Source organism: Pseudopipra pipra, chromosome 21 (genome assembly GCF_036250125.1).
Source record: "Pseudopipra pipra isolate bDixPip1 chromosome 21, bDixPip1.hap1, whole genome shotgun sequence".
In the NCBI taxonomy this organism is placed as follows: Eukaryota; Metazoa; Chordata; class Aves; order Passeriformes; family Pipridae; genus Pseudopipra; species Pseudopipra pipra.
The window spans coordinates 8,290,072-8,316,784 of NC_087569.1; the positions used below are offsets into that span (position 1 = coordinate 8,290,072).

At 49.1% G+C, this 26,713-nt stretch overlaps 1 protein-coding gene across 1 annotated transcript in view; it reads left to right on the top strand.

The window, feature by feature from the left end:
- The first annotated feature begins 653 nt into the window (after positions 1-653).
- NXN (nucleoredoxin) overlaps positions 654-26,713 on the top strand; it is a 48,428-nt gene continuing 22,368 nt past the window's right edge. Inside the window, exon 1 of the mRNA XM_064677967.1 lies at positions 654-1,029. Coding sequence (XP_064534037.1) covers positions 712-1,029 — 318 coding nt within the window. The 5' untranslated portion in view covers positions 654-711. The remainder of the gene's footprint in view (positions 1,030-26,713) is intronic.

The following is a 26,713-nucleotide window of genomic DNA, read 5'->3' on the forward strand; positions in this document are numbered from 1 at the left end:
TCAGAGCCACATCCAGCCTGGCCTTCGCTTCCAGGGATGGGGCATCCACAGCTTCTCTGGGCAACCTGTGCCAACAACTCACCACCCTCACAGGGGAGAATTTCTCCCCAGTATCCAATCTACCCCTGCCCTCTGTCAGTGGGAAACCATTCCCCGTTGTCCTGTCACTCCATGCCCTTGTCCAAGCCGGTCTCCATATCCCTTGGAGCCGCTTTAGGCGCTGGGAGAGGGGCCGGGAGCGGTGCAGAGGGAAGCGGTCCTGGGAGCGGTGCAGAGGGAAACGGTCCGGGATCGGGGCCGGTCCGGGGCGGTGCAGAGGGAAGCGGTGCAGAGGGAAGCGGTCCCAGTCCAGGATCGGTCCCATTCCCGGGATCGGTCCCATTCCCGGGATCGGGGCCGGTCCGGGGCGGTGCAGAGGGAAGCGGCCCCATTCCCGGGATCGGTCCCATTCCCGGGATCGGGGCCGGTCCGGGGCGGTGCAGAGGGAAGCGGCCCCATTCCCGGGATCGGTCCCATTCCCGGGATCGGTCCCATTCCCGGGATCGGTCCCATTCCCGGGATCGGGGCCGGTCCGGGGCGGCGCTGCCCGGGGCGGGGGCGGGGGCGGGCGCGGGGCCGCGCGGCGCAGCAGCGCCCCCTGGCGGGGCGGGGCGGCGCGTGCTCGGGCGGCGGGCGCGGAGCGCGGCGGGAGCGGTGCGGGAGCGGAGCGGGATGGCGGGCGCGCTCACCGACCTGCTGGGAGAGGTGCTGGTGGCCGCCGACGGCGAGGAGGTGGCCGTGTCGGCGCTGGCCGCCCGCGGGGTCTCCCTGGTGGGGCTCTACTTCGGCTGCAGCCTCGGCGGCCCCTGCGCGCAGCTCGGCGCCAGCCTGGCCGCCTTCTACGGGCGCTTCAGGGGGGAGGCGGCGGCGGCCGGCGGGCAGCGCCTGGAGATCGTGTTCGTGTCGGCCGAGCAGGAGCAGCAGCAGTGGCAGGAGGCGGTGCGGGCCATGCCCTGGCTGGCGCTGCCCTTCGCCGACAAGCACCGCAAGGTGAGACCCGCGGCCGGGCGGGGGGCGCGCCCGGGGCTTTGTCTGGGGGCGGGGGGCGCCTTCCAGAAAGTTCCCCCGGGAGCAGGGAAGGGGGTGTCGGCTGCTGTCCCGCGGGGCGACAGCGCCTCGCCGGGCTCCTGCGGGGCCCGGGAGCCGCAGCGCTGGGGGAGCCCCGCGGGCTCCGTCCCGCACGGGTGGGGGGCAGGAAGCCCTGGCTGAGGGTCGTGGCTTGTCGGGGGTGGTGGCACCCGCTGGCCTCGAGGGGTCCCGCAGGGGAGCGCGGCTGCGGGCGAGGCGTGAGCGGAGCAGCTCCTGCGAGCCCGGGCGCGGGGCACGGCACCGCTCAGGTGGGAACCAGAGCTTGGTGCGGGCTGGGGACGCGGTGCCCGTGGGCTCCCGGGTGGGTCCGGGCACGGAAAGGGGCTGTGGCCTCCACCAGCCGTGGGAGGACACGCGGTGGTTGGGGAGCGAGTGAGCCCGGCTCGGCCGGGAGCTGCTGGCGAAGCTGCCCGGCCAGTTTGTGGGATGGGGTTCGTTGCTCTCGTTTCGCACTCGGTGTGTTCAAATATTCTGCCAGTTACAGCCTCTCATCTGGAGAGTTTAATCAGAGAGACACATAATGGACAAAAGGCGCTGTTAAGACCCCAGGCAGGGCGGGGTGTGAGGGACTAGGAGGCACAGGCTGAGCCTCCAGTTCCCAACGAGCTCGCGACGTTTGTAGTTAAAAAAAAAAAAAATCCTCTTTACAAATCTAATCTCTGGAAGCAATTGGGCAAGAATTAAAAAGATGGTGCCCCGCAGTGCCATTTCTAAACATCTTTCCAGCGAGGGAATGTGGCTGCTGGTGTGGAAGCAGCGGGCAGGCTTTGGTTTGGCTTTGGTGAGGCTTGTTCTCCGCTTCAGTGGGATTGAGGTAATGCCAGTAACCTGTGGGGTCAGGGGCGGCTGAACCCTCTCAGGCATCCCCCGTGCTCGGATGTTGCGAGGCTGTGTTGGGATGAGAGGGATGACTTCTTCCTGAACGGGTCTCCCAACCCGGCTCTGCCAGCACTTTGCTCTCTCCTTTAGGCAAAGGAGTCGTTTCAGGAAAAGTTGGCTGTCTCTGGCAGCACTGAGTGATGTCCCTGCCGCTGAGAAGGGACGTAGCTGTGAAACTCGGAGTTGGCTTTTTTTTGCCTCACTTGCTGCAGTTTTTTGTCACTAAGCCCCCGGTTCGTTAAAAGCTCACACGTGTTTAATGCCATGCACCTGGATGATGATGCTGCCGAAGGGCCCCAGTTTGCCCCTTTGAAGTCCAGACACTTCTAACTGGGAGCTTGCCCGAGTGGTTGGGATCTGAGATCAGTTTCACTAATCAGAGGAGCTGTAACAGAAGCTTCATCCTTCAGAGAAATTACAGTTTAATTCAGGTTTCTTTAAAACCAAACCATCTTCCTACAGGGACATGAAAAGACTGTGGTTCCAATTAGTAGCTTACCATTTCCCTACTGAACATTTTAGATTATTTAGATGGTGGGACTTCTGCTTGCCATATTTGCTTTAAAAATTCCACTGCAACGCAGTTAAATGGTTGGGAAATTGTAGAAGTGGAAGGTGGCATTAATTTTACATGCTGGCCAGTGCTTCCATCTATTAGATTGGAAAAAAACATGAAATAAAAAGATTATGGGGTCTTAAACCCTTATTCCAAGAAGCCCTGAGTTAAATTCAGGATTATTTTTGTGTGGAGTGTAAAGTAATTGAAGCTCGTGCTGTATATTTTCAAAACTAAGCAGATGTGATGTGGCTTTGGAGGAAGCTTAATCTATGGATAACAGAGAACCTATTTGTAAGTTGTAAGGGCAATTATGTCAGGATATCAGATTTCTAAACAGGAGATTTATAACCTGCAGCTCAGGCAGTTAGAAGTTTCCTTGTGTAATAGGCTGATTTTTTAAATAGTCGGGTTAATGACCTGACTCTCCAGAAAAGCACAAACTTTCTATTTTTCAAAAACATGCCAGGGAGAGCTGGGGATGTCGAGCATATGTTCAGTAACTCACGGGCTTAATTTGTTTAAAAACAAAAGCATTAGAGGAATGTAGGCAGTGCTTTTGAGTTATGGTTCCTTTGCACCAAGGGATACTCCTAAACCCCAGTGAATTATATAGATTTATGGGAAGAAGGGGATATTATAGATGCAGAGTAGAGAGAGCGAAAGGGTTGGAAACATTGAGAGCTGTGTCCCTGAGCTCTCAGCTCCCTGAGCCTGTGGAAGGAGGCTTGGAGGTTGCAGGGCTTGGCTGGGAGAAGCTCTGCCCAGCAGGGTCTCATGTGGGTGATGCCAGGACTCAAAGAGTTCCAGAAGTCCCTTCCAGCCAACGCTTCCCGTTGTGGGTTGGTTACTTTATCTACTGAGGTCATGAAAGCTTTGGGGAGAGAGGATGGCTTCCTGTCCTGTATTGGCTGTAGCATCACTTTTGTTGCTCAGAATTATTGAAAAATATGTCTACTTGTCATCGTGCACGTTCTCTCTCTGGTGTACTCTGCATTTTTCTACATTTCTCCTTCTTCCAAACCCCGGGCATCAAGTGTTGATAGATCCTAACAACCAGGCTCCTTTCTGGGTTTGCAGTAAAATTCCCACAGTCCTAAAAGTAAATTAGCATCTTACTCTCATGGTTATTGGGAAAAGTAGTATGAATTGTCAAAGCAAACAGCCACTCTTCGTTGAATGCCTCAGTAACTCAATAATGCCGGGGTGCAGTTACCAGGGACAACCAGTTCAATTTGAGTAACTTTAGCATACAGCAATTTCTGTCTCCAAACCAGTAATAAAAGAAAGCAGTACAAGTCAGCAAACATCTGGACGTGGGGAAAGCCTTTGATTAATGAGGAGGATGGCATTATGCCTCCGTCTGAGCCACAGCCAGACCTATTATTGGGTGTTTTTCTTTCAAGGACAAAACCGTAACGTGCCAAATGAGATTGGAGGCCTTTAGCTCGTGATACACGTCCCTCAATTAAGCTGTTCAGCCCCGGATTTGGGCAGCTCGACGTAGCTGCTGGTAATTGATTTGTCCTCCGATAGCGCCTGGCATCGCTGAGCAGAACGTGGGGGAGAGATGTTGCCCCGCGTCTCTGTTCGTTTGGGGTTTTGGTTTAACGTCACCCCGTTGTTATCTGCTTGCATGAACATCTGCTCAAGTTCTGGAGGGTTGATTTAATAACAGCTTTAATTCCTGATTGCTACTGGGAGCCTCAGTAATGTAAACAGCCCCCATCTGTCTACATGCCCTGATGTCCCCCAGCGCCCACAACGAGGTATCTCCCTTCCTGCTGTCGGAAGGATCCCAGACTTCTCCTGGTGAGCTCCAGACCATCCCTGCTGCGGAGTCCACCTACACTCGGTGTGAATTTGGGTGCTCTTCAAGGGCTTATGGCACACAGGCTGTTGGAGGAGGGCAGAGTGTGCTGTCCTGCTGTGGTCTGTGGGACGTTTTGGTCATCTTTGCTAAAAAAGAAAATAAATTGGCCACGTTCTTTGTTGAGTAGATCCTCTCACACTTCTCCGTGTAGGAGAGTTGGTGCTGGAGGAGAGAAAGCTGTAAGCTGGTCTGCACTGGGAGAGCAGCAGTTTATCTTTTGCTGTTCTTTATTTGCCTTTGCTTTTGTTTTTACTTGGCCCAGTCATCTTCCTCATTCTTTTTAATCTTGAGTTTTCTACTGACGCTTGCTTGGTGCATCCACACAGCGCCAGAGTGGTGTAGGGTTTGTGCTTTGCCTCCTGTTTTGTGTTTGCTCTCCGCTGTATTTAAGCATCTGCTTGAGTGTTGACCAGATTCTTCTTGGGAAGGCAAACCCAGCCTTGGGAAGGCTGAGATACTTCTGTTCTGGATTTAAATAAATGCAAAACATGTTGGCTATTTTTCTGTGATTATTCAGTCAAGTATCTGAAAACAATGTGAGGATCTCTCTTTGCTTGAGCTGGTAAATAACCCTTCAGTTGGGACAGAATGATTTTCCTTTATACTGAAAGTTGGGTTTGTATTTTCTCCCACATTCCCTAGTAACTTGTCTTTTGCTGAATGGTGTGACAGAGGCATGTGATGTTTCCCCGTGTGTGAAGATGTTTGTTCTGTCTCACCCAAAGGAGGGGAAAGGATCAAGTTGGTGGTTTTGGATTTTGTAGTTTTGGTGTTGATGGGTAAAAAGAGACAAAACTCTTGCTTGTTTGCAAATATATCTTTGAAGCCTTTTACAACAAATACTCTTTTTTTTTTTTTTTAATTTCTCTCTTCTCCCCCACGTTCTCAAGAAAAAGGTGTTTTCTTTCCCTTTGCTTAAAAAGATCATGTACTGGAGCCTCTCCTAAAAAGACACCAAGTACTAATTTTGTGGGTAGAGTTTGTGCAAGAAATAGTGGGGAGGAGATAGAAATGTCATTAAATTAGACTGTATACAATTTTTTTTTTGTGGAGGAAAAATCCTAAAGCCCTCGATTAGAGTTTAAGGTACACCCTGATATTCAGGGACTCAGAACTTTTCTGTTTGAAATCTGTCTGCTGAGATCTGGGAGGCGAGTGGTCAGCACAGATGTGGGATTTGTCTAACAGGAGATTTCGTAAATCACTTGAAGCAGCTTTTGAATTTCATCATATAAAAATATCTAGGTAATCACTTTCAGCTGTATCCCTGACTTTGTGTTTCTGGGGTGGGAATGTATATGAAATCTTTGGCTCGCGGAGCTGTAGATTTGAAAAATATGGTCTTCTCATGACATCAGGCTATTGAGTATGAAGCAAGGCATTAGCAGCACCAACTGATTCTTTGTTTGCTTTGAAACTCGCTGGTTCTGAAACGTAAGAATGGGAGATGTATGAAAGGAGCAGAGGGAAGCCTGTGTGCTGTTTTTCATTGTGGCATCTTAATCCAGATGTTGAAATGAAAATGTTCGTTCAAAAATGCACGGTTGACAATTTCATTTGTTACTCTCAGGTTGCAGAACTAAGCAAAGGAACTTTGCTTTGTAAAGTAATCAGTGCATAGCTCTTCTCCAAAAATGCATTCTTTAGAGGCTGAACATGTAGCAGCTTTACAAAAGAGAGTGCAGAACAATGGAGCGTTTTTCTGTGTTGATTTTGAAGAAGTGCAACAGTGAACTTCAATTATGACTGAGGAATAAGCTATTCAGTATTTCCACATCGTGCAGATGACACAGAAGCCAAAACATTTTGAATTCTTGTTGTTGTTGATGCCGCTTTTCCACGTTATTTCTGTGTATGTTTTACACAGCTTTGCAGTGATCCTCCGTGCAATTAACAATCCTCTCTTGTGCCAGGACCTAATCCTTCAGTGAAATCCCCGTGTCAGTAGACAGCAAGTCTGGGGACTATCCTGGTTCTGCTAGTGTTGCAAAAACATCACCGTTGTCCTTGGAGGTTGGATTTCCCCGTATGTCCAAACTGTGGCCTGCCCAAGTGCTCTCCCTGGGGCAGATTCAGTATTTTAAAAGTCTTGCTGACCTGTGTCATCTGCTATGGTGTTTATTGCATCCTTCAGTGGGTAATTGCCCACGTTTGGGGGCCTGCTTGGACATCTTTCCATTGTCCAATTCTCCCAGCTCCAGGGTGGGGAGAAGCAGTGGGAGCTCTTGCTGATCACACACGGCTGAGTGTTGGACTGGGCTCTACACATCCCATTCCAAAAACTGACATCAGGTTTGCGTTGCCTTTACATGGTGGCTTCTTCAAGTGGTTTTAGTTTGAAATGCAGTAGCTGTCTCCTTGTTTAGTACTCCAGACAATCCTTTTGTACCATTGCCTGTAGGTATTTCTCAGTGCTGAGAGAGCTTGTGTGAAATCCGTGGTGAGTTCATTGCTAGCAGATTCGGGTTTTGGGCGAGTCCAGGATGGTTTGGAACGTTTTGATCCTTTCTCATGGACAAACTTTTAATGTTTCAAAGTGGTGCTTGGTGGGATTAGCTGGTGTGGCTGGGGTAAGGTTTCACTTCTCCTGAATTGCATCTGGGTAGAACTCTGTTTTGCATTCCTGTTTTTTTCAGCCATGCTCCCAGCATGGAAGTTGGGGTATGGTTTTAATCTAAGCCAAGTCAGGAAATATTGCACTTTTTGGTGACCAGACCAGGGGGATTCTTGCCCCAACTCTCCTCCCAAGCAATCCAGATTCAACATAGTGATTGTCTCCACCTTATTGCTAGAGTTTGATGTGAAATGTAGGGAAATAGGGAAACTTAAGAGGGTACGGGAGGCTGTGATACAGCAGGCTGAACTCTAAATTCAAGAAAACAAGTTTGAGCAGCGTTTGCCTGAGCATTTGCTTGATGAGAAGCTCATTGGTGTGTGTGTGTGGATTGCTTCCTCCTCCTTCCCCTCCCCATTTTTTATCAGGGAAACAAGTTCCAAGCAAAATATTCCAAAGTGATATTTAATTACTCTTTAAAATGCAACTATTTGTCTTATCAGCCATGTGGATTTCTATATGCTGCTTTGATTTGACAGTTAGTAGTTTGTAATTTTTAAAAAGCTTACACGCTCCAGGAATCTGTGATTTTTGTGCTTTTGAAAGTCGAGATGTTGAATTAACTGCAGCTTTGAACTATTCACGGGTAATTTCAGGCCCCCCGCTTTCAGCAAATAACAAGCTGACTCCTGAGCTTTCAGGCTGGGTTGAATACTGAATAATCAGGACTTTATAGCTGTGTGCGTTCTCTAAACTGGTTCCATGGCACATCACAGCGTAATGCTCGATAGGTTTGAAATGTTTTTCTCGACAGATCACTTTGTGCTCGTGCCATCTCCAGATAATAACGATTAGGAAAGGAGGGAGCACTGTCAGCCTGGGGAGGGTGCTCGGAGTCCTTACAGCTTGGGCTTTGGGCACATTAATTCCCCTCTGTTCTTGGGGTAGGAGCCCTGATGGGGGATCTAGGGGTGTTTCGGGGAGAGGGCTTTCCCTGGCACTGCCTTGCAGAGCAGCTTCCTCTGTGCTGGCTGGAACCGCTGCTTCTCTGCTGATGCTCTGCAGGGAAAAAAACACAATTAGAGTTAAATCTCTACGTTGTAAATTAAAGACGGGGTCAGTGGAGAAACTGGGAGTGGGATGAGTTGACAAGTAAGCAAATAGACATGTTAAATTCTCTCGTGGGAAAGTGAATTATGCGAGTGTTTCAGATTACAACATGAGCGCCTTGTCTGATAGCTGATCGCATTTTCATCATCCTGGTTTTCCAAAGAAAATGTAGTGTCTTATTGATTTGGCATGGAGCACACACCAATTAATGGAAGGGTGGAACTAAAAAGATGCAGGAATTTCTGCATGCTCTCATGTCTGCCTTTCAGCACCGTGAACAATTGCAACCAACAATTAATATGTAAAGAATTTGTGGTCTTTATTTAGTGTGAGTGACTGACTGCTCGGTTGCGTCAGGGTGTTAGCCGAGTGTTTGCAATCTGATCAAGCCCCTGTTTGGAGCTCAGCAAGCCCCTCTGGCCTCAAAACAGAGCAGTGGGATCCCCTGACAAGGCATGGGGTAGTGGGGGTGTGCAGGGTCCCTGCCTGCATGGGGAGGTGGGCAGAGCCCAAACACCACTGGTTCATAAAGGATGCACTCCGAGTGATAGGTGCCATCACAATTGTGGTTGAATCCAACCTGACTTTAAAATATTTTAATGGAGAAAAGATGCAAAGGTCCCATTTAAAATTAATTTTCCAAGAGTTACCAGATTTTTATTCCATGTCTGAGCCATGAAAAATAGCTGGTGGCATCCTCAGCTGCGAGCAGGGGTTCAGCGGGGTTGGACCCCAGGGAGTGGGTGGCAGCTGGCACAAGGAGTCAGATCCCACTGAGAGGGATCTCGGAGAGTCTTGGCTTTGACAGCTGAGAAGGGAACATTGTTTTATGTTTCAGGGCAAGGATTTAAAAATCTAGGTGAGAATTAAGTAATGTTTGCAGAAGAGAGTAGAAGGCAACTGAAACAAATTGCAACTGCCTGAGAGAGCAGGAGAGAGAAATTTTAGTTCTCCCCTGTTCCCAAGAGATTCCCACTGGAGAGATGAAGTCATAGCCATTACTTCATTAGTGTTAACTCAGGATGCTGACAAATGAGCCCCCTTGATTTGTGCCGGGCCAGTTGAAGAGAATACTTCAGTGTCTGTCTCCCTGTGCCTCGGCAGTCGCTGCCCTTGCTGTGACGTTGGCAGAAGCCCGCACTGATTCCCCAACCAAGCTGATCCAGCTCAGCATTTGCTTTTGAACTGCCACTGCTTCATCCCTTGTGCCAGCTCCGAGTTGGCTTTGATAAATCCTGCTGTGCAGGAGGCAGCAGCTGAGGGATGGGCGAGCAGCAGCCTTGCACTTGCCAGAACCTCCCCATCAACACCCCAGCCCGTGCCCGGTGTGGGGAGCGTTAATGGTACCCAGCGGCCCGAATCCTGCTTCCAGAGCAAACAGGAGGGTGTAGGATCTCACCCTCAGGTCTCACAGCGTTGCTGTGGGAGTCCCTTTTGGAAAAAGTGTGAAATTTATTGTAAAATAAATCCTCGTGCTGAGGATCTTATGGCGGATCTGAGCCGCTAAATCCTCTAAACCTGAGCCTGCAACTTCATTGACAGGGCCTCTCACTTCACTCAGCTCCAAGCTTATGGTTTCACTGCTCCAATATTTTTCCATACATGGAAGCATTCCTGCCCCAGCCTGGGCTAATCCTGACATGCCACTGCATCTGGATGTTAGCTCATTTCTCGCAGCTGACACTGTGCAAAGGCAGATGTCTGAACTTACTTTTGTTTAAAATAGATGTGATTCAGCCAGCAAAAGTCTCACCTCATAGGTAAGCAGGGGGATTAAAAAAAAAAGGAAAGAAAGAGAAGAAAAAAAAAAAAAGATGGTTTTCCATTTTATGAAGCTCCCAGAGCTGTTAGATGGATGAATTGGCCCCCAGTAATTCCATGCTTTGGAAATGTGTAGTATTTAAATTGCAGAGAGGTAACAAACCACGGGGTGTGTGTCTCCGGCACAAGCTGAACCCATCTCCTCGCTGTGGCTCAGTGGGTGGAGAGGAGCCCCTACCCATCCCGTTGGAGTGTGCTCCCAGTCTCTCCGCTCTGCTCTGATGGCTCTTCAAAGGCTCTGGGCTGTTTGATGCGTGTTTAGTAGCTCAGAGGAGCTGGGACTGCTGCGCTCCTGCAGCTGAGCCGGACGCCTTGACCATGCCAGAGAAAGAGGTGCTTGTGCTGGTGAGCTGCTGCCTGAGCTGGGGGCCTGTTCATAATCCCTTCCTCACCGGGGCGGGCTGTAAGTTTTAATTAAATGTCTGTGAGGTGCTCTGCCATCCTCTGCTGAAAGGCCCTGCGTGAGGGCAGTGCCTTTGAATAAAAGCTAGAGACCTTTCCCACCCGCCGGGAGAGAGCTGGAGCTGCAGCAGTGAGACCCAAGCTGTTGAATCTGAACAGATGTCGGTTCTCCCCCACTTCCATAGTTCAAAAGGATTATTCTGCCTCTCCCAAAAATAAAGGAGAAACACAGTGATCTTACTAGTGTGGTCAGGGATCTCGGCTCCATCCCCTCCTTCTCACTGCTAGTTAAGAGGTTGCATGCTGGGCAGGAGGGGTGAGTGGAGAGTTTTGGTTGTGGCCTGTGCTGTTGTGGTTGCAGTTCAGTATCCACTTGCCTGGGGCTTGCTGGGGGTCCTGGTTGTGAAATGGGTCCTGGTTTGTCCGCTCTTTGCTTGGCTGCTGCTGTTGTGTGGAGGAATAAGACAAGTTGAACTGAGCCAGGGTAAAATAGGTTTCAAATGAGCCAAGCTGTGTGATGGCGTGGGAAGGAGATGACAGTTTCCAGATCTGCTGTCAGATCTGTGAAGCAGATGAAACCTCCTTTGTGGGACTGTTTCAGCCCCTGAGAACCAAGTGAGTCCAAGAGTCACTGAGGTCAGTGGTGCCCCCAGTCCCACCGAGGGACCCTCATCCCTCTTGTTTGCCCCTCCAAGCACAGCTCAGGGTCTGAGCAGCAGCAGTGCTGTGGTCTTTGTGCACAGTCTTGGGTCTGGTGGGATTTCGGTGTCAGACAGGTCACCAGGGCATTAGAAATATTCTTCCCCTTCATGTTTTTTTGACTACTGTTCTGTCGCTCTCAGAGCAAATCAAAGGGCACCAGGCTACAAATCCTGCCGTGCAAGTACTGCCTGGGTGTTTGGCTTGCAGGATTGCTCCTCTTTTATCAGCTGATATCTGTGGCTTTAAGAGGGCAGGGAGCAATGCTTATTTGCTTCTCAGAGGCTGATGACTCTGCAAACTGATTTTTTAGGGTGCTCCCTTTTTAATTGAGGTTTGTGGCTACAGGACAGAGGTCCCTGTGCTGTGACATTACAAACTGCTTTTAATGAGCTCTTCCCTGTAATCTCTGTGCTCAGAGACTTGCAAATAGCTGCATTCATTAGGGAATTCCTGCTGTCTTCATCCCATGGGCAGAAACAGCGGTGAGAGAGGTCTGGAAACTGGATGAGTGACCAGAGCCGGGCTTTGCTGCCTCCACTGCCATGATTTCCAGGTCCCAGCACCCCAGTCTCCCCAGAAAAGCCCCGTCTCACCAGCCCCACACAGCACATGAACACGGCCCCCAGGCTGTGCTCTGCTTCCCTGCCCACCACTGATCAGCCTCGGCTGTTGCCCCCCCTGCTGCTGCCGCCGTCCTGCCTTGTGCTTCCAAAATCGGTTCGTTCCAGGGTTAGAAAAGACCCGGTTTTGTGTCCTAAAGCGCTGGATTTCACAGATACAGAAGGGGAAATGCCTGCAGCTTGATCTGCTAATCCGAAAGCATGGGAAGTTGTTCCTAGGAAGATTTGCTGCCCGGATTTCTCAATGCAAGCTTGCACAAATAGGGTTTGTTCCTACAAGGAGTCGGAGCAGCTGGATGCCTCCCACCAAGATTGCTGATATTTAGGTCTTTGATTTTGGCGGAGACACACAGCAATAAATTAAATGAGAAGGGGAGTTTCAGGGAGTAGTACAGATGGTGGGAAACTGAGGGTAGGCACTGCTTAAGTGCTAACGTATGGCACAGCTTTGACTCCTTTCTTTCTTAAAAGAATGGAAAATGCTCTGGGCTGCTGCACCAGTGATTTTGCCTCCCTCTTGTCTTCAGAGACCTGTAGACCACCTCTACTGGAGTGCTTTCTTGAAGGTCAAGAAAGGATTGTCCTGTGTATGCTCCTGCCTGTGGCACAACGATGCCCTCCATGCCTTTCTATCCCTGTGCCAGCCTGATCCTGGCTTGGTGCACACTTGGGTGCTCTGTCTTTGTTTTTCTGCTTTTCTCTCTGGGAAAGGGGACTGTTAAGAGAGATATCTTGCATCCTTGTAAGTCTTTTGCTTTTTCCCTCATTGGGTCTGACCTGGTTTAGGTTTTGTACAGCTGTGGGGATTGAAGTGGAACCATTTCATTTCCTTATGCACCTCTGTCCGCATTAATTCGCTGTGTCTCCCAACTGATGGTTTAATTATTGTGTATGACAGGAGCATCCAGGGCCTCGATTGGCAAAAGGTGTTTGTCTCTAAGGTGGTGCACAAAGTAGATGTTTGCCTCCCTGGTTGCTCCCAGGACACGTTTTTGCCTAGAAAGGCAGTTTCCAAACCAGTTAATTGCCATGTTGTGAAGTAGAAGAGTAGGTGGCTGTCCCTGCCTTTCCCTGCAGGCATGTCCCTGCAGGCTGTGTGGGACCAGTGGCTCTTGAGGTGGAAAGATGGGGATGTGGTAGGTTGGGAAGAGCCTCCTAGGCTGGGAAGACCTGTCTTGCAGTGGGATGGTGAGTGTGGGAGAAGCAGGAGGATGGATGGATGGATGGAAAGAGCCACGAGGACCAGGCTGGAGCAGGGAGTGGTGCCTCACCTGGAAAGTCACTTTGCTCCAGACAGCCCAGATTTGACTTGCAGGAAGGCTCCACGTTTTACTTATTTTTAAAAACTAAACACACTCTGAGCCCTGCACGTTTTATGTTGTTTTTTGACTGGGACTGACCAAGCAGTGGCCTTGCACTGAGCCACATCCAGTGTCCTGGTTTTGGTGTTTGTCTCCATGGGGATTTGCTGCAGGCTTCACAGCTGAAAAAGTGGAGTCATCTGCATAAACCCCACTAAGTCTCTAGGTTAAGAGGCCACCAAATACCACCTCTGTCTGTGGCCATGCCTCTAATTATTAAAATAATAACCCCAGGCAGAGCTTGCAGCCCTGCCGGCAGTTCAGGGTCTGTTGTGCTGGGCCCTGTTCAGACAACAGCATGAGAAAGAGACAGTCCTTACCCTACAGCTGGTTACCTAGGGAAATGTCCCCCTCACACCATGGGGACAGGGTGGGTGCCTCACACACAGTGACAGGCCAGGCTTGATGCCTCCTGCCTTCTGGACTCACAGGTTTGGGATCTGGATGGGGAAATGCAGAGTTTCTGGCCCTCCTTTCTGTCTTCATGATGCTGCCTTCTCGGGGCTTGAGACTGGAGATGGGATTTATACCTGGCACGTGGCTGGGGGAGAATAAGTTCTATAAAAATGCCATCTCTGGCCCGGAGTATCTTCATCTGTTTCCTCCCCTCGGCTCCCAAGAGCCAGAGCAGGGATTATCCAGAACAAATCCTGTTACCCAGCTGCCTCCTCAGTGAAGGAGTCACTGGACAGGAGCACCCCAAGGAACATAAATCTGTTAGCAGATGACATCACAGGTGAAGATTTTTAGGGTTCCTTTGCCAGAAAGGGGCAGTGTTGATTGCCAGGCTTAGTAGTGAAGAATTTGAAGTTGTGATTCATCCCTCAATCTATGCCTTAAGTATGCAGTGGTGAAGCTAGGAAAATCTGTGTATGTATAAAGTGTTTCCTCTTAGGGAGCTGAGAAACCCTTAGGTGCAGCAATTACTATTTTGCTTAATTGGGATTGAAATACCAAATGCTCAGAACATGCCAGCTCTGTTGTGGGGAGCACTCAATTGCTCAAGAGAAAGGTCTTTTCATCCTGCCACACTGAAGAGAAAATCTATTGAGTAGAAAAATTCCTGACATTTTTTGGTCATCTGCTCAAAGGTCTGTCTGGGCCCGTGGAGGTGGTACTTGGTGGGGAAAGTCATTTGTGAGAGGCGGCTCCCAGGAAGGAAAGTGGTGCTTTGCAGATTCTCAGACTTGTGGTATTTAGTTTGGTATTTTACTTTTTAATTACCCCAGCAATTAAGCACAGTTACAGATTGTGTTTTGCCTTTGCTGATCTATGTGAGCTTCTCACACGGCATTTGCTGGCCCTGAGGATAAACCAGCCTTGTGCAAAAGCCACACTGGCCCTGAGGAGGCATTGGTGTGTGGGTGGGAATCATCACCCGTGTGGATGTTTGCTCCGACCCTCTGCTGACATAGAGTTGAGGGGCAAACAAACTGTGCCAGCGTTTTCCTCCACTTGTTAAATAATGATAATCAGCCTTGCAGTAGCTGAAGACCTGACAGAGCTCACCAGTGATGTGTGGGGTGTTGGTGCTGTGGGCTCATGGCCAGAACATGAACTTTGTAAAAAGAAATTAAATTTCTTCTGTAGCTGAGCAGATTGCACACTGTGCCACAGAGGTAGAAGAGGAAAAACTCCTGCCTCACATGAGCTTGGGCAAACACTTTTCTTGCCGCTTCGTTTTTTTTTCTCCACCATTACTCAAGCATTTGCTTTGTTCAGAGCTTTGAGCTACGGTGAACTGGTGTGTAATTCCCCTGGAGGGTACATGGCACTGACACAGAGCTGCCAGACACCTTCTGATTTCAAAGTGCCACTTTACTCGCACATTTTCAGTGTTTCTTGTTTCTGTTGGTGAAAGCAGCTCCCGACAGAGAAATGGATATTGGTGTGAGCAGCCCCCGCTGCTGCTCGGCTCATCGGCTGAATGAACAGTCTCATTCCAGCTTCCCTGATAAGCGCTGCTGAAGAGCCCTGCAGGGTTCTTCCCCCCTTGCTTAGCTAAGTGTTACTAAAGAAAATAAATTTAATCAGGTCCAGACCTTTTTGCAGGAGTTGCCATGCTCTTGTCCCTCGTGTGCTCTCCTTCCCCTCACCGGCTTGGCCAGCGCTTGCCTGTTGTCTTGGAAGAGCCTTGTTTGCTTGGTGGGGATCAAAGATCCCACAGTGACCATCCAAAGAAAAGAGCAAAATCCCAGTGGTCTGCCTGCTGTCCCTCTGCTCTCCTGCCCATTGCAGCCCATCCAAGCCCATTTTCTGCTCAGTTATGAGCTCTTCTTCGTTCTGTTTACACTCTACTCACCAAAAGAGGTTGGAATCAGATGATTTTTCTGCAGAGGATGTGATTTCATTGGAGAGAAGCGGCAGTTTGTAAAACAATCCGTGGGATCAGTGGCACCTCGGCTCCTACGCGATATTCCCACCCCCTTCTCGAGTTTTATTTCATTGAAGGCTGAAATTTCCATTTCTGTTGATGCCCTGCCAGGCACTCCAGCAGGGTTACTTTCCCTTGGATGTAGTTCAAGAAACCATCCTTCCTTTTCTCTTATCGTTTCTCATCAAAGGGAGAGGAGTGCCTTCCCTTCACTGCCCTGTTGCCTCCAGCACTGGCAAGAGTAGACAGCCATGGATGTCCTTCAGACCCACCATGCTAGAAATGTGAATTGGAAATTGGTGGCACGGAAGCTGAAGCATCCTCAAGAAAATATACTTAAATGTTTAAAAAAACCCAGACAAAAGTCTGTTCAGGATACTGGCAGAGGTCTTGGTTAAAGCCTGTGCATGTCAGTGGGGTATCTTGAATCTTGTTGATGTATTGAGTAGACTGTGTTGGGTGAACTGGTGTGTCTCTGCTTCCTGTAGGTCCACCTGATTTCCCTGACCTCTCCTTATCCCCTGCCTTGCCTTGTCACAATGAAACTACAGCGGGTTTTCAGGTTGGTGGGGGAAAACCCCTTTTCCTAGAGAGAATGTAGAGGTTCACTGGATTTTCAGAGAAAATGTATGAGCTTCACTGCCAGGAGAACTGGCCGAGCAACTCAGTGGTGGATTTGAAATGTTAGCTTTGTGGCTTTTGTCTACCAGAGCCTGAGCAGTATTTGATGTGTAGACATGTTTTCAGACATTTCGCATAGAGAAGGTGTTGGCAGGTCTGTTGTTAACACCCTTGCCTTTAGGCCAAACTATTGAAAATTCAAGTTCAGCTTGAATCTCATTTCAATGGCTTGGAAGGCTGCAATCTGATGGGCTGAAAAATGTCGTCCAACTCCAGCCCTTATTAGGAGCTTAATCTGAAGCGCAGCCAAAGCCCAATAAGGGAGAGGGCAAAAAAAAGAAAAAAAGGCAGTAAAATGGAACAAGAAATGTGCATCCAATTTACAGTATTCCTCTGCAACCTTAATTCATCCCCCTGTATACATTACGGTGCCGTTTCTAATTACGGGATCACATATGGTTTTTTCCATGGCACCCCTGCCCTTGCTGCTCACCCAGAGCAGCCAAGGTGGCTCAGTGAAGGATGGGGCTCCACGTGTAGGACCTCAGCCCTGCACGGCGCAGGACTTGGAGGCAAGGGAGTGAGGCAAGTCGTGGAAAATTAGCAAGGGGAAAGTGCTGGTTAAGGAGACGGGAATTCCAGCTCTGCCTCTGCCGCGGGGCTCGTGTATGGAGCTGGGTAAATTGCTTTTCATGCACAGCGAGGGACTTGATTTCCCGGGTCCCCAGGGTGAGGGTTGAGTTGCAGAAGTGCCGAGTGCTCCTGCTGCAGATGATCTCATGGGAAGTTGTACGTCAAACATTTAAAATGCCGCTCGGTGCTATTTATTTTTTTAAAAGGGAGCTGTAGGCTGATTCTGGAACTGAATGCCCAGAGCTTCTCTGTAACTCTTTTCTTCGGCTATAAACCGGAGGTGTTGTGAACGTAGCTCTCTAGGATTTTATGAAAATAAATTCAGGCTCGTTGGAGAAGTGTCCCAGTCTGCAGTGGCAAGACACCTTCATTTTTGCCTTGGAGCAGCACACAAAAAGTGTGAAGTGAAGAGAGCTGAGTGCTGTGCATGAACAACCAGACGAAACCCAAAACTGAATAATTCCTCGCTTGTTGAGCATCTATTCTCGGTACGAACTGCGTCAGGACTGTGTGCACACGTGGTATGTGGCCATGCTGTAAAGACCCTCTACAAATGGGCCAGATTAAAGCTACAGAGACAACATATTTCCAGCACATCCCAGCTTTTCAGGGCTTGGCAACAGTACTGTTTTCTTAATGTAGCCCTTTGGATGCAGTATGGTATAAATTACAGCACTGGGTGAGCAAGGAGTCATGTGCAGAGGGTACAGGCATCAGTGTAGCAAACACCAATAGGGAGGAGACTGAAGAGCTCAGTCCTGAAGATGGTAATTCCTTTGCATTTCTGACCTGTAGCATAAAGTGGAAGGTTTTTGGGATCATCCAGGAAGTGTCTAGTTTAGGCTGCTAATGCCAGATGTCTGCTTTTGGCTTATCTGAACGGGGGTTGCATTTGATCTTTAGGTTGGACCTAAAGTGTTGTGTGTTGGAGCCTCACTTGCTTAAGTCCTGTGTCCATAGGAAGAAAGAGGTTTGAGGGAGTTATTTTTTTCTGTGGTTTTGTGGAACTCTATACCGTTGTCTGTCTCTAAGGAAGACGTGACGCACGATGGCTTTGCAGCTATGCAGCTGATGGAGAGGCACATAGCTGTGGATGCTGCCACAGGGATGCTCCAGCAAGAGGGTTGGACAGTCAAGGGGCAGGTAGAGTTCCTCTCCCTGCTTCAGTACCCCTTTGGACTTTGTTCCAGCTTATCTCCTTCCTCTCAAAAACATGGATTAGGAGCTGCAAGGTTCTCTGCAGGAGGAGCAAGAAGAGCCCCTTCAGCTGTGCCATTGGGCCCTCCAGGGCTGTGCAAGGGTTTGAACACAGCTCGCTTCAATCAGCAGATGTTGTCAGGCGTGCACAGGCAAAACCTTGCTCTAATTCAGTAATTATAAAAATTCCTGGCAGAAGCTGTGTGTGAGTCAGCTACAGAAAAATTACTTAGGGGGAAAAAAAAAAGAAGTTTATAGAATTAGGCTGACTTTAGCACACAAGAAGGGAAGTCAGGGCTTTCTGTAAATCCAGTTGCTGCTTTAAAGCTGGGCAGCTTTAGCTCGCTGTGTCCTTTCCTGGAGAGAGATGAGATGGGAGAAGCAGAGCAGTGAAAGCCCAGGAGCTCATCTTACCCTGTCTGTGGCTCTCTGAGGCTGATGGAAGAGGATGGATGGAGAGTTCCCTTTCCACTACCTCAGGAGGGCCAGTGTCCAGCCTGGGAGCTGGCGTGGCTTTGGCTTGGGAATGAGGGCAGGGCAGCCCCTTCCCTGTCATCCCTGAGGACGGGAGGAGGCAGTTGCTGCCTGCTCAACCTTTGCCTTTCCCCTCACTGCACACACCAGCTGGCACAGGGATCCGAGGAAGCCTCAGACGGGTCTTGACTTATCTGCAAAGGATGTTCCCAGCGCTGTCTCCTAGGGAAGCTGCCTTTTTTTGCCTTCATAAACATTGGATTTAATTTTATTTTTGTTATAACCCACATAACTAATTTCCCTTGGAATCTTTTGCAGGCGTCTGCTCTCAGTGTGTTTTGGCCTCACTGCCCAGTGCTGGTTTTGAATCCCAGTCCCAGTGGTGGGAAGTTTTTAGAATGAATGCCAATTGTATTTTTTTTTCAATGGAATCACAGTGTCTGCCTGTGGGTTTTAAACAAATATCCTTGCTTTTATGTTTTGCCTGCAAGTAGCCAGTATCCAGAGGGTGTGTAGGCAACCACAGTGATTCGGCAAGGATGCAGCACTTCCCCTTTGTCAAAAATGACTGTATTCTTTTTGTACCCTAGAATGCACCTCCCTGACCCTTCTGCTGTGCCTTGTTCTACCCACTGCAGCAGGCAGGATCCGTGCCTTTGCGTGGGGCCGTGCAGGCTCCCAAGGGTGGTGTGTGACAGCCCCAGCAGTGAGTAATTTAAAATTACACCTGGGGAATGTGGAGTAGGAAACAATCCTGCCTGGTGCCTGTGGGAATGGATGTGTCTTCACAGGGTTGACTTTTCAAGTGGGCAGAATGAATTTGCTTGCATTTGTGCTGAATTTTTTGCCTCCGCTGGTTCCTTTCTCGCTCTTGTACCTGGTTTTAAGATGTGGCTCCCAAAGATGATGATAATTTTTCAGGATGAAGCAGCATCCTTTTGATCCTGACCTTCCCTGTATTTCCTTTTCAGGACGTCTTTTGTAGTGCAGCTCACTGAGCTTCCTCTGCTGCTGCTCTCCCTTGCTGACCTGCCGGCACAGGTTTTGGCAGGAAGGGGAACATCTCCACACACTGCTGTGCCAAGGCATGACCATGGATGCTGGCATCCCTCCCTTTGACAAAACACCGAGTGCAGCCTCTCCAAACTGCCCTGTCTTGCCCAGGAGCGGCTGGGATCCAGGGAGGGCTGTTTTCCCAGGAAAATACAGCTTTCCTGGGGCAGATGGCGGGCTGTGGTCAGCCCCTCACAGCCACACGTGTGTTACAGTGACTCTGTTGTTCAGGTGCTTTTCATCATTTCCATTACAAAATCTAGCTTCAGCAGCACTACCTTGTCTGTGAAATTGCTGTTGTTTGGGTTTGGGTTTTATTTTTTTTTTTATTTTATTTTTTTAAACACCATTCTCTGATGAGCTTTTAAGAACACACAGCTCCAGTGCAGCAGTGACGCCTGTAGTGCTCATCAGCTTTACTTTTTATAGTCCTCTTCCCTTTACTCTGCAGTTTTCATAGTTCTTTTCCCTTTGATGTTGGTCCCTTTCAGCAAAGGAGTTTGAAGCTGCTCTGGTAGGTAATAGCTGATAGATATTATAAAGTATTAGTAAAAAATGGAAAGTGAGCAGAGGACCGTGCAGTGGTGGTACCAGCAGGAACACCCAGTGAAAATAGTTGATTTTAGTGTTGAGGAAGGTCAGTATAAACTTGTCTTTCACCTGGGATGAGAGAGGGAGGCAGAAATCCTGAAAACTGGTTTGTATCTGACTGTAGCTTCTGTAACTGAAGAGCCATCTATATCCTAGAAGAGGCTTTTATTTATTCCTTGGAATCCAGAGTTTTTAGAGCATGTGTTGGCCATGTAGACTCTCAGCTTTGCCATAAATCTGTGTTTTGGCAGTGCTTGTCCAAATGCCATATTATCCAGAAAGGAGTAGGTAGGGGATTAGAGCAGAATCCTTTGCTATTTATGGACTCCCTTGGGGAATACATTGTAATATTCTTTTTAATGGGCTAAAAGGTAACCACAACAACCCAAAGCTGCACATGCTAAATCTTCCCTGTGGCCCTCCTGTAGATCTGCAGGGCGAATGAAGGGGGGTATCTCAGCTTGCAGATCTGAAATAGTGTTGTTCAGGCTTTAACGATCTGCCACCTGCTGATTCCCTGGGATTCAGGACAGAATCTGGGACTTGTGTTAATTTATTTTTTTTTTCTTACAAATGGGCTGGGTTTGGATCTTCAAATCTCTCCTCTCCTTAGCAAGAGCAGATTTGGAAAGCGTTAATTATTTTGTGCAGTCTGTAGAAACGTCTTTCTGTAGGAGCTGCTAAGCCTTTCCCCCCCGCTTCGGCACCGTCATAATAAAGGTGGGTCCTGCGTATCCGGGTGTCCCTGTTGGAATGGGAAAGGAGGAGCGGGCTGGGTGCCAGCCTGCCAGATGGAGTCTGGAAGTATTCAGCAAAGCTCTTGGCTCAGACTGTCCTGACACCCTTCACCAAACTGAGCAGCGAGAACTTACAGGAGAGGGGCTTTTCTCCTCCTTTTGAAGTCGTCAGTAATCCAAAGCGCCACATCTTGTGTGCACAGAGTTTAACCTCTTGGGCTCCAGCTCTGCCCAGTGGAGAGAGAAGCTGCTCAAAGCATAAAAATCCTAGTACAGCTGTGTTTGAGTTCTGTGGTGCTGTAGAAAGGTCTGTGCAGGTGGACCTCTGTGCAGGTAGACCTCTTCCCTTGGCTGCTTCCTGGCAAGCAGCACCACCGAGGAACGGGCACCTGGACCTTCAGACAATCTTCCCTTTGCCCACCGCCTTACAAACCAGGTGTGTAGTTTATAATGTGCAGAGTGAATGCCATGAGCTTCGTAAACTGAAGTCAAACAAAGTTTTTCTGTAGGGGTGCAGCTTTACAAACCGGCTGGCTCCGGTTTGGTTTCTCCAGGCTTGGGAATTTCCTGGGTTTGGGTGTTTATCCCAGCTACCCAGCCCCAAGCAGCCCCTGGGGCGTGTGTCTGCAAGGGGGGCCACAGTGTGCTCCTTGCCTGCTCTGTGGGGGGGGAGAGCAGTGCAAAGGCAGTGAAATGCTGGTTTCTTTTGCAAAACTCTTTTTATTAAGAGCAGCAGGTTTATTCTTGGAGAAGGGAGCACAGCTCACCTCCCTCATCTGCTTCGTGCAGGGCTTAATGTGGCCCGTTTTTTGTATGTACTCACTGAGAAGCTGCAAAAACCAGAAGCAGTTGAATGGCCAGAGCTTTCTTTCTCCTTTATGTGCCTGTCTCATTGGATAATACTCGTGGCCTTGCCTTTTTGTTTACCCTGGGGTTTGTTATGACACTGAAGGTGGATTTTCTTGGTTCTTGGAAGCCATGGGGAGGGACTGTGTCTGCATCTTCATCTGTTTTCACTGTCCACTTTCAGTACAAACAAGTTGCCTCTTAATCTCAGGATGATTTTTGTACAGAGTTTTCCTTCAGTTCTGGGTTTCTGAGCCCTTATTTCCTACCTAGGGAAATGGGCTTTTTTCCTTCTGTGCATCATAATTCCTGGATGATTCCCGTAATTTATTGATGGTAGCTTGTCAGCAGAGACTTGGAATGAAAGGCTTTGTAGTGTGCTGCTTAGCTGGCTGTATAAACATGAAAGTACCAGGTTTTTAACTTGCTCACATGGCTTCCCTTTGCAAAGCTTTAGCCAAAACACTCTGCCAGATAAAAGGATGCTGAGAAAGCCCAGGTCAGGCAGAGATTGTCTGAGAAGGAGTTATAACATTGATCTTTGGTTTAGTTTTATTTCTTGTAACCTCTCAGTAAGAGCAGAGAATGAGGATAAATTGTTTTCATCTCTCGGCGGTCGGAGATTAAGATGGATGAGGCAGTGGGTTGCCTGGAAGAAGCTGTTAAGTAAGAGCCTGGCTGTGACCCCCCTCTCTTGCATCTTGGATGAAGCTGACTTCATGCTTCCTGCTTCCCAGGCTCCCTTCCCCACGCTCCTCCTTAAATATCCAAGCTGGTGAGTGATTGCCTTGAGTTTTTTTGAGCTCTTTGAACTAGAATAAATGAGAAAGGCTCTGGGGATGAGGCCTCTCATCGGTCACTTGCCTTTCACCTCTGAGGACAGGGGTTTGCATCAGGTGTGGTGTTAAAATACGTGGGGTTTGGTGCCTCTAAGGTCATGTCCTGCTCAGCCTGCCCGAGCTGCTGGTGCAGTTCTGGAAAACCAAGAGTTTTAGATCTGAGCATCATCCTGTAGAGTTTGAATAAAGAAAGGATGAAGGAGGCTTTGGATAAGAGGCAGTGTGGTGTTTGGGTTCAGCCTTCAGGATTTCAAGGTCTGTTTGTCATTCTGTGTGCGAGGTTTCATGGAACAGGAATATATCTCTTAAGCATCCCAGATTCAATCCTGCAGGGAGATATTCCCAGGAAACTTTGACTAACATTCATCCCAGTTCTGGAGCGCGCAGGAGAGGGATTTTTGGGCTGGCATCTGTGGGAGCAAAGGCACTGTGCTTGTGGTGGGGGCTGTACCATGGCATTGTTATGCTTTAGGTATTTAGTGAATTCTAGTTTTATAATGGAGTCATTTCATCACCAAAACTACCTGTGGGGTTGAGAATGCGAGACCCTTGGATAGAGGAAATGTGTGTTTGCCCTGCTCATGAGGAAAGAAGCCCTGTTAGAGGTAGGGCAGAAGCTGTTGCTGTTTAGCAAGGCTGGGCATGGCCTATTTAGGGCTCACTTTACATGGGAAATGTGAAGCTGCTGTGCTGGGGCAGAGCAGGAATGGGGCTGGCCCTGCTGAGCCCCGCAACAACTCCTGTCCCTGCCCTGGAGCAGCCCTGCCTTGGCAAATCCTGCCTCTCCTGCCCCTCTGATCAGTGGCAGGCAGCCTCGTGTGGGTGGTGAGAGGCCGCTGGCACCTTGCGCAATGCTCTCTTGGTGTTCTCCTTCTGTTAATGAGCGTTTGAAGATGGTGCTGGTTGGGTCTGAGTGGGGGTTTGCCACTCTGGGACTGGATTGTTGGTCCCTTGAGTTCTGCTCTGAATGCTCAAGCACTGATGGGGAAGGAATGTTGGAGAAATGCTCAGCTTTGCACCCGGTGAATGAGGCTCCCCGGGGTGCTGCAGTAGCTGGAGTTGAGTTCTGAAGCCCCAAGAGAATTCCCTACAGAAACACATCTCTGCTGTTTGCTGCTGCTGCTGGAACAGCTCCTGGTTGGCATCTTTCATGCTATCCCTAAGGAGGGACTGAAGCTTGAGGAGGCGTTTTTACTCTCTGTGCTCTGTACCCCAAGCCAAAGGGTTTTTGGGAAGGGGAGGTGGTGGGTGCCAGCAGGTCGGGCAGGACGCTGGGCAGTGGCTGCTTGCTTCCCTGCCTTTCCTGCCCTTTGATGTGCTGTGGGGTATGTAATGAGCATCTGCCCTCTTAAGAGAAAACAGATTTGAGTTCTGAAGTTGAAAAAAGAGGGAGCAATTTTGTTTAATCATTTTCACACAGATCCACAGGCGTTTCTGTAAGAGCAAGAGGCATCTGGTTCAAGGGCAGCCTTGGCTGCTTTGAGCTCTCCTGCAGCTTCTGCAGTCTCAGGCAGAGATTGATGTTCCAGATGCTGTTCTCAGCAATCAGATCAATGACATTCTTATTTATACTTTTCATTTTTAAAAGGAAAGAAAAAAGGTAGATTATACTTTTTAAGATCATCTGAAGTATCAAAGACCTGTGAGGTTTTTTTGTTTTGTTTGTTTCCCGGAGCAGGGCACTGGAAATTCTTTCCCTGTTTATGTACACCACTCAGAAAACAGAAGTGAGCTGCCTGCCTTGGTACCTGGGTATTCAGTCATTCCCTCCCTCCAGCTTCTAGTCACTGCAAGAAATACAGGATTTTTTATTCTGAACACAAAGCATTACTTTCAAGGAGAAAATGCTTAAATGCAGTAATGCCCCTGTGCCCTGCAAGCTGCACAGGCTGTCCTGGTGTGTGCTTTTGGGTGTCTCCAAACTTGTGTATGTGTGGGAAAATTACTGAGTGATGGGGAAAGTGCTGGGAAGCTTTGTGGATTTGATTTAAATCTGATGAAGGTGCGAGGCCTCTGCCTGGTCGGTGTTTCAGATGCTGGGGTGGCTGCAAAAACAGCCGCTGTGAGTTTGCTGCTGTGGTTTGTCAAACCCAGGCTTGTTATTTACCCGTTTCCATCTATCAGGTGTCAGTGCTGCCCTCCCAGAGCCTTGTGGTGGTCAGTGTGTTGTTTTGGAGGTGAAGAGACCCTGGGAGAGAACGATGTCACTCACCAGAGTGCTTGGATTTGGCAGGAGCGCTCCTTGGGTTGCCATAGGACTCCCATGGGAATGAGAATCCTTAACTAACTGCCCCAGCTCTATCTGCCACCTTGGCTGATGAGTTTTAATTACTGAGATCACAACTGCTGTGTTTTCCTTGGCGGTGTTCCTTGGCTCCTGACATACCCTTGGGCTGTCCTGGGATGAGAGTCTGATGCTGATCCATAAAAGCTGCTCACCAAGGGGAGCAACATCATCTTGTCCATCTCAGCTGGGATGGACCCTGAACTCTATGCTTGGCTTTTGGTGGTGGAATCATGTGGTGTCCAAGCAGACCTGAGGTCTTGGCCAGGGTGGATGTCACAGGTTAATTTTTGCCCCTTCAAGTTGTGATCACAGCATGAGATACAGAAAAAAAATACCACAAAGTAAACTGGAATTAAGCCACAGGTTTTGTTCTCATTAGTGTAAAATCAGAAAATCTGCTGTTTCTGAGGCCTCTAAGGAGAGAAGGAGAATTAACTCCTGGAGAATGTAACCAGAGGATACTTAAAAGGCAAATTGTTCACATACTTTCTTTAAAATTTGCATGAGTGTAGCAAAAGGTCATCGCAACTGCAGTCTCCTCCTCAGATCCTGCCTGCCGGTGGCTGATTGCAAGAGCCTGTTGCTAAGTGTTCCTGGAAACGGAATAAAGATGAAGCAAGATAATTGAACAAGAGGAGGGAGAGGAGGGGAAAAGCTTGGAGCTCACAGCGGAACCGCAGGGCTGCCAAACAAGATGAGTGTGTTGGAGTTTGACTCCGTGGCTGCGTTCACTCAGTTCTGACCCAGGGGTGGGGAAGGGGTGGCTGAGCCTGAAACTTCATGGCAGATCCTTGGAAAAAGTCACTTGGACACAAGTGGATGATTTGCTTGCATTTCCTGTGGCTCATCCAACTCCAAACACATTGCTTCCTAGCATCGAGGCTGGAACGGGAATGGGAAGACAGACTGTGCTCCCACGGTGCTTTGTGCTCTTTTCCTGGATAAAATCTCTGTTCCTGCAGCACGGATTTAGTTAGCCTGGGATTGTCTTCTGGACAGTCAGTAGTCATGGAAAGCAACAGGATAAAACAAGAACGCAAACAGACAAATCCAGAGCTTGACTAAGGCAGAAAGCCTTCAACTCCAGGTGACTTGAGGGGTGTTTTCTGCCCATCTCAGGCAGAAAAGAGGCTCCCCTCTGAGGAAACAACTGGTGATGGTTTTGTATGTTGCAGAATAACCCCCTGATGCAACTCCTTTTTATTGCTGAAAAGACAGGGGAGCAAAACTTCCCTCCTTAACTTTGGTCTTTCTTTGGTTGAAGCTCTTGTAAAAACACCAGACTTTCTCCATCTCCATGGATCGATTTCCTGGAAACAGTTTTAGTAACTGTTTCTGGAGTGATTTTTATCATCCTAGAGCATTTTACAAACTGAATGTAGTAACAGCTGAAATGCAGCCACATCTGAGGGAGGTCGCTGCCAGCACACAGAAGTCTTGGGGATTTTATAGAAGAACAGACGATTGGCTCTTCCTTTTGCACAGAACCTCCATTATGCTCACCAAAAAGACGAGGCAGCCCTCCTGCCACCCAGCCCTCTGTGTCACATCCTGGTTCACCTCGGCGGCAGAGTGGGTGCTGGGCATCCTTGGCTCCCTGAAGGCTGCGGTCTCTGAGCCTCCCCCTCCAGCTGGGGCTGGCTGTCAGCAGAGGGAATTAATGCACCACATCCTATCTGACATTTTGAACACCCCCGTGGGATTCACGTTTCATCAGTTCCTGGCAGCAGCTCCTCGGTTTGCCGCGGCTGTCTCTGTGCCGTGCTCGGGGTGGCAGGAGGGACGCGGCGCCCAAGGCTCGCTCACATCACCTTCCCGGTGCCCTGTTTCATCTGTATGCTGACTGATGGGCTCTTGCACCTTTGGGAAACTCTGTATCTTCTAACTTCCATTGGCGGAGCTTTTGGCATTGATCTTTCACTGTCCTTGTTCATCTTTTTAGTTGGTTCAGCAACATGCTGCTGCTCAAGCCTTAAAATCAAGAAGAGGGAGGCCCAGCCTGCTGTCCCATTCCTCCCTGGTCAGTGGCTCTGGAGCCGGGGGCCTCTGGTGTCT